A 13,438-nucleotide genomic window follows, 5' to 3' on the forward strand; every position below is an offset into this window, starting at 1 on the left:
ACAATAAGATCCATGTTTAGAAAAACCTTTTCAGCTTTTCACTGAACAAAGTATCTTTGTAAAACAAATCCCTTGCTTCCTTCAAAACAGTACTATTAACATAATCGTAAAACCCCTCACCGCTAGCAACAAACACCAAAAAGTATATATTATTATTATTATATTTTATTAAACCTCGTATATAATATTCGTTAACCAATATAAAAAGTAAAATGTGTGACTCGGACTCGGGGGAAAGTACCTCTTCGGCATCGTCGCTCATCTCGCTGCGTTCGTCTTCGTCCTCGGGCTTAAGTGAGTTCGTTGATGCCAAAATAGAGCTGCAGGACATATACCAGGATTTGGACAAATTTATCTCTTCACTTATGATCACCGTCGAGGGGAGTAATCTGTTGGATGAGGCGGAGGAGCAGCAGCAAATGGAGCAGCTCCGCTGCTTCTCCAGCAAAGTGCAGGCCATCGAAAAGGTCATGTCCAGAGATCGAATGAAGGTGGCCTTTTTCGGAAGAACTTCGAATGGCAAGAGCGCAGTGATCAATGCCCTGCTCCATGATAGAATATTGCCCAGCGCCATGGGTCATACAACCAGCTGCTTTTGCCTGGTGCAGGCCACCGCTGATGAAGAGGATCCGGAGCATGTGCGGGTCGAGCAGGAGAATCTGCACCTGGAGCTGGGTGCTTTAAAGGAACTGGCCAGTGCACACTCTCCGAGAGCCATGAAACCCAGTACCCTTCTGCACGTGAATATGCCCAGGAGTCGCTGTCGCCTGCTGGACTACGATGTGGTTCTGTTGGACACGCCTGGCGTGGATGTAACAGCCCAGTTGGATGACTGCCTGGATCGTTATTGCATGGATGCCGATGTTTTCATCCTGGTCCTTAATGCAGAGTCCACAATTTCACGCGTGGAGCAGCAGTTTTTCAAGGATGTGGCTTCGAAACTCTCGCGACCAAACCTCTTCATCCTAAACAATCGCTGGGATATGGCCAGCAGCCAGGAACCGGAAATGGAGTTGCAGGTGAGGGATCAGCACATTGAACGGTGCCTGAAGCTGCTCATCGAAGATTTGGGCGTGTACTCAACTGTGGAGCAAGCGCGGCGGAGGATTTACCATGTCTCGGCTCTGGAGGCTTTGCAACTGCGAAACGGATGCAACCAAAATCCCACTGTACCAACGCAAGAGCGATATCTGGAGTTTCAGAGGTTTGAGACTGATTTTTCAAACTGCCTGGCGCACTCTGCTCTAAAGACCAAATTCGAGCAGCATTTGCTGAGTGCTCTGGATATTCTGGCCCAGTTAGAGGCCACGTTGATAGGTCCTCTTACGTCCAAATTGGGCCAACTTTTGAAGGAAACTGGTGAGGAAGCAAATAAGCTTTATGCGGAAATAAATGATCAGGGACTCCGAGTTGTGCAGCGAAAGGAAGAGCTTGAGGATCAAGTCGAAAAACTGTGTGAGGAGGCCCAGGCGATGGGACAGCAGGTGCTGAGGGATCAGATCACTAGAGTCCTTCCCTCAGCCGTGCGATCCTTTTCGCAACCGTTTCATCCCCAGATGGTGAGACAACTTGGTCACTATCAGCGATCCCTGAGTGCCCACTTGGAGGTCCTACTCACGGACGAGATCCTAGAACGCCTTTCTATACCGCTGCAGGTTAAATTGAGCCAGCTGGAGCTGGAAGTGCAGGGTAAACCCAATGAGGAAACTCTGAATTGGCAGCTCATCTACGGACTGGATTGCCAATCCCTGATGGGTGACTTTCAACCTGATCTGCGATTCCGTTTCTCCTGGGGATTGGCTGCGTTTTGGCAGCGCTTCCATGGAAAGCTTTCGCTGCCCGCCAATTCAGTGCAGGAGCGAAAGCTACTCAATGGCCATAAGGAGGTCACACCTGCTGCTGCTCCTCTGATCAATCCAAGTCAGCTGGAGATAATAGCATCCCTACTCAAATCGGATGGCTCTCTTGGAGCCTTACTACTCAGTGGAATCGCTGTTCGCTCGGTGGGCTGGCGGGTGATGCTTATCGTCGGCAGCCTCTTGGGATCCATGTACCTCTACGAGCTGCTCAGTTGGACGCCATCCGCTCAGGAGCGGAGCTTCAAGTCTCAGTACACGGAGCACTTGCAGCGGCATCTGCGGGCGAGAGTGCAACAGACGGCAACCGGATTCGAGCTACAATTCAAGCAGCAGCTGGGAAAGGTTCAGAACTCTTGGACAGACGAGGTTCGTCTAATGGGGATGGACTTGAACTCGAAGATTTTAAAACTAAGGGAGCGACTGAACTCGATGCAGGAACTACAGCTGAAGTTGAAGGAGTTTCGTTCCAAGGGAAACATGCTGGCGATTCGATTGCGGGAGTTTCAAGAGCTCTACTTGGCAAGCAGGGTTTAAATTATGAGGGTTTAAATTTGAATTTTAGTTTAGTTTAGTTTTATTTTTGTTGGATTACATTAAATTATACTTATAGTTAACCTTTAAAATTATATTATATTTTTATATATATTTGATGTGGGGGATCCTTAGAGCTAAGAGAAATTTACATATAATATTTGGTTTTTGGGTTGAAATTTTTAAAGAATAAAAATAATAATTGCAATATATCTAAATTAATTGCATTTATATCTTTATCTATTCTGGAGCTAAAGATATTTTGGGAATTCAATTTATATTTTCTAGAAGAGAAATTATATTTTGGACAAGATATTCCATCTAATAATTCTAATATATTGGATAAGAAGCTTGTATTTTCTAATTAGAAGTTTATTTTTTCAGTTTCTCTATTCATTTTCCCTGTTTTGAATATTTCTCTTCGACTTTAAGATCTTATTTGATTTCCGAAAATCCTTCCATGCAAATTTAAACGCTTTTTGTTGCTTTTGACTGTTTAAATTACTTGATTAGATTGTTTTTTCTTCCTCTTGACGGCTTGTACACACATACACACACACATAGCCACTGGAACGGGCTGTGGAACATGCACATGCTGGGAATAAGAACAAGAGAACCAGTTTTGGCTTTTTTGTAGACTTCAACAAAGCGTCCATGTTGAAGCGGCCAAAAGCAAAAGTACAGCTAAAAATGCACACACACAACAGACATACACAATTCAGAGCCAAGCCGAGCTCTTGGCTCCGCCCCTCACTCATACAGACACACACACTCGCACTGCGCATGAACAAAGGCAGCTCAAAACAGGGAGGAAGTTCATACAGTTGTCTCGCTCGCACACATGGCTTGAGAGCGCCATTTCTCTTGCGCCGCTGCCAGCGTCGACGGCGATGGCGGAGCAGTGGCCGCGACAGCGACAGAGGCAGAGTGGCAGTGGCAGCATTTTAGAATCGTATTTGAATTTTTATAAACGCTCGAGAAACGTTCGACGCTTGACGCGCGCGCAGAGAAGCGAATCTAGTGGCGACTGGCCGACCAAGGGTTAACACAGTGAGAATTTCGGGGACTAAAAACGTGGGCGTGGACAAGAAAAAAGGACTCTGTATCGGGATCAAACTGGCGAGCTCCGCAGAGTGACGCGGCATTCCGAACCAACCGCTCAAATCGCTCGTTCTGTGCAAGTCAAGTGTGTTACCACGGCTCTTTTTCTGCCAATTAGATGATTTGAGAAATTCTCAATACTATTCAAAAATAAAACCAAACCAATCGACAAACTGTGTCAAACATTAACAAATTACCAAACTATTACGCGTCTGCATTTGTGCAAAAAAAAAAGATACAAAAGTGAAAGTTACCAAATCAAAAATACATGCCAGGCTCCACACTCAAGTGACCATTGTGCGATTCTAAAAAAAGCCCATTTTCCACACACACACGAACCCAACAATCGAATTGTGCAAAGGAAAAAATAAAAAATAATAAAGCCAAGATAATAAAGGCCTGTCTGCAGCGGAAACGGCAATATCGCAGTTGCGATTGGATTGCTATTGCTATTGCCATTGCTGTCGGTGTGTTGCCATTGTTGATTCTGCAACATTTTGGCTGTCAAAACGTTACATAATTGTCAAAGTGTTTGGCCAAATATCAACAACAATCAGCGCTTTATTGCAACGATTTGTGTTCAATCTGCTTACAAAAGCCAACAACTACAACAACCACAAATCAAAAACAATTGACGAAGAAGAAATAAAACCAAGTCAAGCCACATTTGACTTTGCTCCTCAGACGTTTGTGTTTCTTGGATTATAAACACGAATATTTCACAGATATCAACATCGTCATCATTGCAGCATCCCTTGAACTAAAAAAGGTTCGTAAAGATCCATTGTTTGGTTCGAAGATGTGACCGAATTTCGAACTTCATCGTATGAGCTGAATAAAACAAATAACTGGTGCCCATCGTGGGGCCAATTTCTTTGTAGACTTAGAAATGCAAAGCCCCAAATTCTTATAGTATTCTTATAACAAGTATAGCATTGTAATGGAAAATTTATAATTCTTCAATAATTAAAAAAAAATAAATAAAAGCTATAACTATAGGCCCCTGCTGTACCTTCAATTAGTTATTCAATTCCCGATTTGTTTCTAATTCTTCCTAATTAACATTTACCTATAAAACTTCTTATAAAATCAAACTTCTCAGCACAAATACTTGAAGGAGCTTATTCCTTATTTACTCCGTCGATTAGGCCTACAATCTAAGCAAACAATTCAGATAAGTATAGAGCATTAATACCACCTCAAGCCCCGCCCGTTGCCACCCCTGTGAAAACATCAAGTAGCCGTCGGTGTTTAGTGCTCAATCAACCCCATTAGCGGCTCCATTACGCGACTCTCCCACCGCTTTCACTGGCCTTCCTTCCGTCCGGGCAAACTTCCTGAAAGGTAACCGAAAATTTGACCAACAATTGTTGGCCCCATCAACGCCTTTCTAAAGCCTTGTCGCCTAATTGCTGGTGACAGTTGACAGTTGCTCCTGGTCAGCCCCGGCCAGTCCGGCCAGAAAACAATGCACAGCACACCAACCCAAAATCGAATAATATTTTCGTTGTCGTTTCGGCCACAAAGCGAGCAACCAAAACATAAAGAAACCCACGAAAAGGGAGACAAACAGCCAGCCCAACGACCAAAAACGATAAGTAAACAATTCCAAGCCAACAGCCGGGCAACCCACACACGCATTCCGAAATTAACGGACCACAAATTGTTACCAAAAAAATAAGAATTAAATAAGGAAGGGAGAACCCTAAAATAACAGGCTTCACGATAGCAAGCCGAAAAAAAACATGGCCAGAACAGAGGAGAGAACAGAACACAACAGAACCGAATCGGCCCAAAATGGTTGCGATGGAAATTGGGAAATGGGCAGGGGTATTCGTGTTGTAACCAATCGTAAGAATAACAAAACATTTGGTGGAACTGTGTTGGCCGGGTCCAGAGACCCGAACTGTTCCATCGGCTGTGTTTATTCTAATTTTTGAACCCGGACTCAAGTGCCCCAGCAAAGGTCGTCGTCGTCACACCACTTGAGTTCGTCTCTATCTCTCACTCCGACCTGGACTTTCCTACTCTTTCGACCAGGTTGCGCCCTCTTTTCGGGCCTACATTTTTTTGGGTTTTCGTTTTGGCTTTATCTAGATGTTTGCCCACGTTTGGTTCGGGGTTTTCCTCTTCGTGGAACTCGAGTCGATGTTAAGTAGTAATTTTCTGATAATGTTCAGAGTTTCCCCACCCCACTCGACTCTTGACTTGGATTTCCCGAGAATTTCCAATGCAAATATTTGGCCGCCATCAATATTTGAGCAGGAATCAATTGTCTACGAGTCAACTGTAAGCGATACACTTGAGGGAAGCTTTTATTGTTTTGCCTCGACTTTAGTCCGTGTTTAGTTTGGATATCTCGGAGCTGTCATAACTGATCATCAATTAAGACGAGCCGGGGAAATCGTTCATTTATTGCAATATTTTCAGCTGCCGCTTCCGTCAGGCGTCTTGAGTGGATGCGATCTCCCAAAGATCACGTTTTTATGATTATGATTAATGATCGCCCAGCTTGACTGACTCTAGTTACTGTCCACTCTCTGATCTCTCCGCTGATCTTTCGAACTCGGTCTCCCACAGGAAAGTGCTACTGTTTGGCCTGATCCTTCTTTACCTTATTTTTTTTTTTTGGCCCCGAGAGATTCAGGAAGAAAATTGATCACACTCTGGGGAATACAGGGAAATGTGTAGAGTGAAAGAAAGTAAATAGAGAGTCAGCAATCCTATTCATATTATCAAAATATTTTCATATATTTTCTACGCTGTGATAGAAAAACAAAGATCATTTCTCGGGGGTGAACTAAACTCCAAGGGGAATGCAATTTGTTTATTAGAAATATTGTTAGCAATCAAAAGATTGAATCATGGCTTGGAAAATGATAATACTTAATTCCCGGTAGAGAAAAGTGAGAGTTGCAGAACTCCTCATAGATCAAAACATAAATATTTTCAAATCATTCTTGAGATGCAATTATTGTAACAAGCCAAAGAATGTGTTATTCACCTAAATAGGAATTGAAAGCATTATTTTTCATTGTAAGAACATAAAAAATATAAAAATTTAATGATAAAATGGGGATAAGGATATTAGGACACAATACAAAGTTAACCAAGAACAAAGATCGTATTCTTAATATATATATGTATATTTAGTGGCTCTTACCTTATATTAATTCTTTCTTTCCCCTTTTCAGGTGAATACATTCGCTTGCCCCTTGATGAGTTGTTGAACGACGTACTCAAGCTCTCTGAATTCCCTCTCGAAGACGAGGTAAGTCCAGTTGCCCCTTTTAGCAAAGTAGAAATACCTCATGGATGCCCGTCCTACACTCAATTTTGTAGTTATCCAACGATCCAGTGGCCTCCACTTCGCAGGCAGCCGCTGCCTTGAACGAGAATCAAGCTCAACGGATTGTTTCGGAGACCGGTGAGGATTTCCTCAGTGGCGAGGGAGTTCCAAGCAAGCAGCGCCGCATCGGCGCCGAGGACAAGGACAACGATCAGGACAAGGCCGACGGAGATAGCTTCTCGGTGAGCGACTTCGAGGACCTTCAGAATTCCGTGGGCTCGCCCCTGTTCGACTTAGATGAGGACGCCAAAAAGGAGCTAGACGAGATGTTGCAATCCACGGCTCCGCCCTACCACCATCCTCACCCCCACCACGGCCATCCCCATGCGCATCCGCATCCCCATAGCCACCACCATGCAACGATGCATCATGCCCATGCCCACCATGCTGCTGCCGCAGCCGCCGCCCACCAGCGAGCGGTGCAGCAGGCAAACTATGGCGGCGGCGTTGGAGTTGGAGTCGGTGTGGGCGTGGGCAGCGGCACGGGCAGCGCCTTCCAGCGGCAGCCAGCTGCCGGCGGATTCCATCATGGCCATCACCAGGTATGTGTGTGCATTGATCGTAATCCTCCCCACAGAAAGGTATATATTTATTTATAATTTGATGCGGATGCTCGGTTCAAGTGCTGCCATCCGTCGAGCGCTCCACATACTTACTTACACGACTGCACATGTACCTGGCCAACGGGTGTGTGAGTGTGTGTACACAGCTGTGGTCAAAATAATAGCATTTCAAATGAAAGAACAACAACATAAATCTGTTATTGTAATATCTTTTACCTTGAAGATAATACAATAATGTGAGAATTTATTTACCTGAAACTGAAATTACCTTAAACTTTTTGATTTAATTTAATTAAAGTATATAGTCTAATATGAATTGATTACAAGTATTTGTACAAAACAGGCTCCCCTTATGAGCTACTAAATACAGAATTAAAAATAGTATCAATAAAGAAAAAGTTACAAATGTTAATTATGCATTTTAGAAAATGGAATTATTTTGAAACTCATTTATTTTTTTTAAATTTCTAAGTTAATAGCTATTATTTTGACCTGCCTTGTTATGTGCCTGGTGTCTATATACATATGTAATCATACAAGGATCGTTTGCGCCTCGCTTTCGTTATTCTTTTGCTGCTTCTTCTCTGGTATTTTGGAGTGCCTCTTTTCAGTGTTCGTTTTCTCCTCCTTCATCTTCTTTTCGTGCTGTGCCTTCCATTTCTTTTGGTTCTTCACGTGGCCCGTGTGCCCGGATACTTCCCCCGCATCCATCGCCACCCCTTTGGGGTTCTCGAGCACTTGATCTTGGGCCTGCTCTCCTCAAGAGGCGCTGTTGTTGCTCTTGTTGCCGTGTTTGTTGTTTGTACAAAGCTTCAAATCTGGTTGTACACGCTCCTCGCCCTGCCTGCCCCCACATTTCCAGGGGCATCCGCTGTTATTCCGCTTCCAGCCAGCCACAAGTTCGTCAATCAAAAGCCCCACAAGTCTTTGGAGATCCCCCTTCCAAGCCAGTCTTTGCTCTTCACTCGCTTTTTGGCCGTTTCTCGTCGAATGATTCTTATTCTTTTTCTTATTTTTTGGCCTTTGTTGTAACTGCTCAACAGAAATTGTACGGGAAAAGCAACAAAATTATGATTGCGAGGCGAATGCGAGCAGTGTTAAAATAATATATGTATGGATACACACAGATGGGTACGGTTTTCGTGGTCTCCCATCTTGGTTTCATACTCCGCTGAGCTGCTCTTCAGTGTTTGTGAAGTTATCTAAAGGCTTTTCTCAACCCGTTTCTCTCTCAATCTTTGCCTGTTTATTTAGCCGTTGTTTTCGTTATTTCTCAGCCAAGTTCTCGATATTTTGTCTTTGGTATTTCTTGATGTTTGAGTGAGTCAGAGACACTGAAGAATGTTGTGGTTCTTATTAATATCGCTGAAATTGCTACAATCTATAGTTTCCAAATATTTCTTATTTATTTAGATCTTACAAAAAATACATGTCATTAATGATGAAAGGTAAGCCTTAGGCCAATATACTTAGCATTCAGATTAAAGGCATAGTTTTCATATAACTATATGTTATTATTATTGTGTTTTTGTGAAAACAACTAAATCCCGACTTCTTTGCACCAACACATTGTCCACTCTTTGTGGCCAATAAAATAAAGCCACCGCAAGTCTGAGCCGAACAAGTGCTTCCTGAATGAAACCCAGGCCGAAGTTCAACCTCTGACCTGCTTGCTTGCCCGCTCTTCCCGAAAAAGAGATAGATGCACAGGTGACAAAAGAGAGACGACAGCATGGTGAGGGTGGAACAGTCACGAAGTCAGCGGCAATTACCTTAAAGTCTCTTCCTTGGTAGCCCAAAAGAAAGCAAGAAAGAAAAACCACAGCAGCGGTCAACCTGAGTTGCTGGATTAGGCTTAGACCGCGTTTGATGTTGTGCGTCCTCCTCCTGTATTTCGGTTTTTGTGAATGCCAGCGGGTTGCCGGCTCTCGGCACTTGCCAAAGCCATTTAATGAGCCAGATGATCGGTTATTCGCCGGTTTCTCGAGAACTACTGTCGGCTAAGTCCTTTGCCGACTCTCGGAGGATTTTCCAGCCATCTAACTGTTAACGGTTAAACGGAAAGTGTCATTAGGCGGCTTTAAGCTTTGTTTTTCCAGCATCTCTTTCCTTTTGATCCTAGTGCGAATAATCATTATGCAACTTCCTGATCACATTTAATATGCCATTTGCATTCATTGATGATGGCCCTTTGGCTGGCTACCTGTACCCAAGTTTCACTTTGACTTTACACGGAAAGAAAAGTCCAGAAAGTACTTAATTTTAGATAGCAAAAATATATCATATTATTAAATAATAAAATACACAAGAAATTAGATACAAATCCGGAATGATAGCTATATTTTTTGGCGTGTATCTTTCGCTAATTGCAATCACTAAGCTGAGCTCTCGAGGGAGAGAGTGGAAAAGGGAGGTTGAAGAGGGTAGCAGTGGAAGGGAGGCGCCTGCGTTCATTACGGACACTTTGTTGTTGATTTTTTTTTTATACTTTGTATTTTTTTTGCTTGGGGCTTTTGTTTTGTGTGTGTGTTTTTTTTTCTGTCGCTTGCAATGCGCCACTTGACTTTTCCGCATGGGGCCGAAGTGTTTATTGAATTCGGTGGCACTTTGCAGCGCTGACCCCCCCCCCACCTTACCTACCCTACCCCACCCCTTTGACTTGATTGCATCTTTTGAGCCGCTCGGCGCTCGGCGGTAGCCCCTGCAATTAAATCCCCATTTAGCGCGCGCGAATTACAAAAAAATTTATCTCTTAATGTCCGTTCCCCGGGCCGCGCTTGCACCTCCTAATCGTCGCCCTGCACGGCTTTAATTATGTGAATTTTAAATATTTGCAAAAAGCTTAACGCTGAAAAATCAGCGCAGCAGAGAGAGAAAAAAACTTTATTAATTATTTTACAGCATCTCCGTGTTTTGCTTTGCCTCCTCGCTTCGTTGTTTTTCTCGGCTGTAGTTTTTTTATCCGATTTTTTCGCTGTACGATTTTAATTCAATTTATGTAAACAGTTTGATGGCTGCGCTGCGGAGGCTTAAGTTGAGACTTGAGCTCAGACTGCCGCTGTCATGGGACTCGATTTGTGCACACACATAAATCAAGTTAATGACAAAAAAAAAAGGCACAACTATATACAGCTCAGGTGTGATGGTGTCTCGGGCGGCAGTTGGCAACAGGAGGGAGGTACTACGCCAAATAATAGACCAAGATCTCTGACGTCTTCGGCTAATATCGGTGATTCCCGACTGGCCATTGATGGATTGAGGATTTCGTGGAAATATGTTTAGCAAATGTCGAAAATAATGTGCAGGTTGATCAGCTTAAACTACGTGTTTGGGTAGCATCAATTTGTGCAAATAAAAATAAATATTTCTAATTAAAAGCATTTGTTGCTGTTAACAAAACAAGCATAATGCTTAAATTTAAAAATGAAATGATTTTTGGATTTGGAGACTTAATTGCTTGGTCTTTAAGCTTGCACTTTTGTTTAATGTTTTTAAAATCCATTTTCGTTTCTGTTTCTAAAATAAACTTTAGCATGGAGCTATAGACAAGTAAACTGAAAGATGTTCTCTTTTATGTAATATTAAACAACACATTTAATTATCAATAAACATTGAATAGGACTACAACAAATCAATAGAACCAAAAACCCCTTAAAAGTCCAATCAAATTCTAGCGGAACACGCATGACAAACCCTAATGGGATCGGTAGGGATCGAGGCACTATCAAATGATAGTAATTCTCCGATCAAAAAGTGCAATCTAACGCATCTTTCCTCCCTACCCATCTCCGCCCCTCCGTAACGGTTGAGGCTGAATTAAAGATTCCGGAGAATAGATTCCAGATTCTGCACTCACTCCGCTCAAAGGTGATCGAAGGAGATCGGCTACCGTGTCTAAGTCGGCGGTTGGATTTGTTTGCGTGTGAAGCGTAGCAAACAATGGCCAACACCAGAAGTTAATGACAAGACAGTGACAATTCAAATTACACATGCGCGGTGCGCACTCACAGATACATGGATACACGAAGCCTCATACACAGATACAGATGCCGGGCCTGGGCGACTGCAACTGGCTGAAGTGAACGCCCAATGCTCGTATGCGGCTCCTACCTGCTGCTTACCTGTTTGCGCTCAGGAGCGTGTTGAGGCATTCATTAGATACACACAGACACACACATGCGCTCTCTCGGATACAGGTTGTGTGCATCCCCGGCTACTGTCATTCCGTCCGCCCGTCAGTCAGTCAGCCAAGTCAGCCAGTTGGTGCTGGTCAAACGACAACTCAACGTCAACGCGCAAAGGAGTTCGATCGCAGTCCAGAATCCAGATATTCGTTTTGTCGGAATTTCGTTTCGTTTCATTTCGTTTCTGTGGCTCCGACGATCCGTATCTGCAATGTCAGTGTCAAAGTGCATCAGCGTCAACGTCAGGCCGATATATCAGATCTCTGAAAGATCTTAATTGCACGCAGCACCGGCATTTAGCATTAAAAACAAATTTGTTTGCCGCCTTCAAAGGGATTGAGGAAGGATCGAAGATCTGAGAAGATCGAAGATCCCCAGATCGACAGTCCAAGAATATTATTCAAGAGTGAGTGCCTGCCTGCATTTGAAGTGGGGGAAAAAAAAAACTTTGCAATTCGCCCACGCTCTGGAGGCTCCGGAATTAGTTGAGCAAATAAATAAAGCCATCGATAATTAACAATAACAAAAGCCTGCCTAATGAAGTCGTAGTCTCACGATCCAGCCATTCGGGCGATCAGTCAGCCCCAAGAGATGCCAAGACGACTTACACAGCCAGCTTTTTACAGAAGGCAGCGGCGGAGTTGGTTCGTCTTAGGAAAACAAAGTGCGGCCAAGACCGCTGGCTGGGCTTCAAGATCCCAGCTCTGGGCTCCGGACACTCCGAGCACTTGTCAATTTGAAAGATACGAATTTCATTTCGATTCCAACACGTTGATCGATCTGGCAGTCAAATCGCCAGACTGAGACATTGTGCACGTTTTTTGGCTTACAGAGAGTCTGCGGCTCTGACAGCCGGGGAGATTGTTACTTGTAGCGCAATTTGAATTCAGTTTATTGTCTGTCTGTCTGAATGTGTTTTTTTTTTAGGACCGCCGCGTTTCTAGAGAATTCCCTGGCTGCGATGATTGATCGCTTATTGAGTTATAAGTTTCGTAATTCCAGCGACTATCGAGCGAACCCTTCTCACCTTGTTAATACATCAACAGCTAAGCAACGAGCGCCGAATTAATCAATGTCTTCCTTCTCTTTTATTCCTTTTTCTCATCGCAGGGCCGCATGCCGCGCCTGAACCGCAGCGTTTCCATGGAGCGTCTTCAGGACTTTGCCACCTACTTCAGCCCCATTCCCAGCATGGTGGGTGGGGTGTCGGACATGTCGCCGTACCCGCACCACTACCCGGGCTACTCTTACCAGGCTAGTCCCTCCAACGGCGGCAACCCGTCGGCTCCCGGCCAGCATGGCCAGTACGGTGGAGGAGCAGCTGCCCCCCTGCAGCCGCCACCACCGCCGCCGCCGCATCACGCAGCCATGCTGCATCATCCCAACGCCGCCCTGGGCGACATATGCCCCACTGGCCAGCCGCATTACGGCCACAACCTGGGATCGGCTGTGACCTCCAGCATGCACCTGACCAACTCGAGTCATGAGGCCGATGGCGCTGCCGCAGCTGCCGCCGCCTATAAGGTGGAGCACGATCTGATGTACTACGGGGTAAGTGTGCTAAGGGAGTTTCTTTTAGATTAGGACACAACTTATAGCTGATATATCTATATTTTCCAGAACACTTCCTCGGACATGAACCAGGCCGATGGCTTCATGAACTCTATTTTCACCGACGAGGATCTGCACTTGATGGACATGAATGAGAGTAAGTAATCGCTGCAATTATTATAAATTAGCTGAAATTTAACGAATTTATTGTCCAAAAGTTTTATATAATTTATGGATAGTTAAAATAATATTAACATTATTTTAAACATTTTTTATGGAAGCAATTCAAATTATTGAAAT

General features: G+C 44.0%; 2 protein-coding genes across 5 annotated transcripts in view; both read left to right on the forward strand.

Annotated features, from left to right (window-relative positions):
* cnc (NFE2 like bZIP transcription factor cap-n-collar) overlaps positions 1–13,438 on the forward strand; it is a 43,867-nt gene that overhangs the window by 24,634 nt on the left and 5,795 nt on the right. For all 4 annotated transcript variants that reach the window (XM_017161984.3, XM_070287354.1, XM_017161983.3 and 1 more), the window contains 4 exons: positions 6,686–6,762; positions 6,834–7,382; positions 12,698–13,138; positions 13,208–13,295. In XM_017161984.3, coding sequence (XP_017017473.1) covers positions 6,686–6,762; positions 6,834–7,382; positions 12,698–13,138; positions 13,208–13,295 — 1,155 coding nt within the window. The remainder of the gene's footprint in view (positions 1–6,685; positions 6,763–6,833; positions 7,383–12,697; positions 13,139–13,207; positions 13,296–13,438) is intronic.
* fzo (fuzzy onions) lies at positions 73–2,482 on the forward strand. The gene has a single exon (XM_070287071.1). It carries the CDS (start codon positions 213–215, stop codon positions 2,391–2,393), a length of 2,181 nt encoding a protein of 726 aa, XP_070143172.1. The 5' UTR covers positions 73–212; the 3' UTR covers positions 2,394–2,482.

Source organism: Drosophila kikkawai, chromosome 3R (assembly GCF_030179895.1).
Source record: "Drosophila kikkawai strain 14028-0561.14 chromosome 3R, DkikHiC1v2, whole genome shotgun sequence".
NCBI lineage: Eukaryota > Metazoa > Arthropoda > Insecta > Diptera > Drosophilidae > Drosophila > Drosophila kikkawai.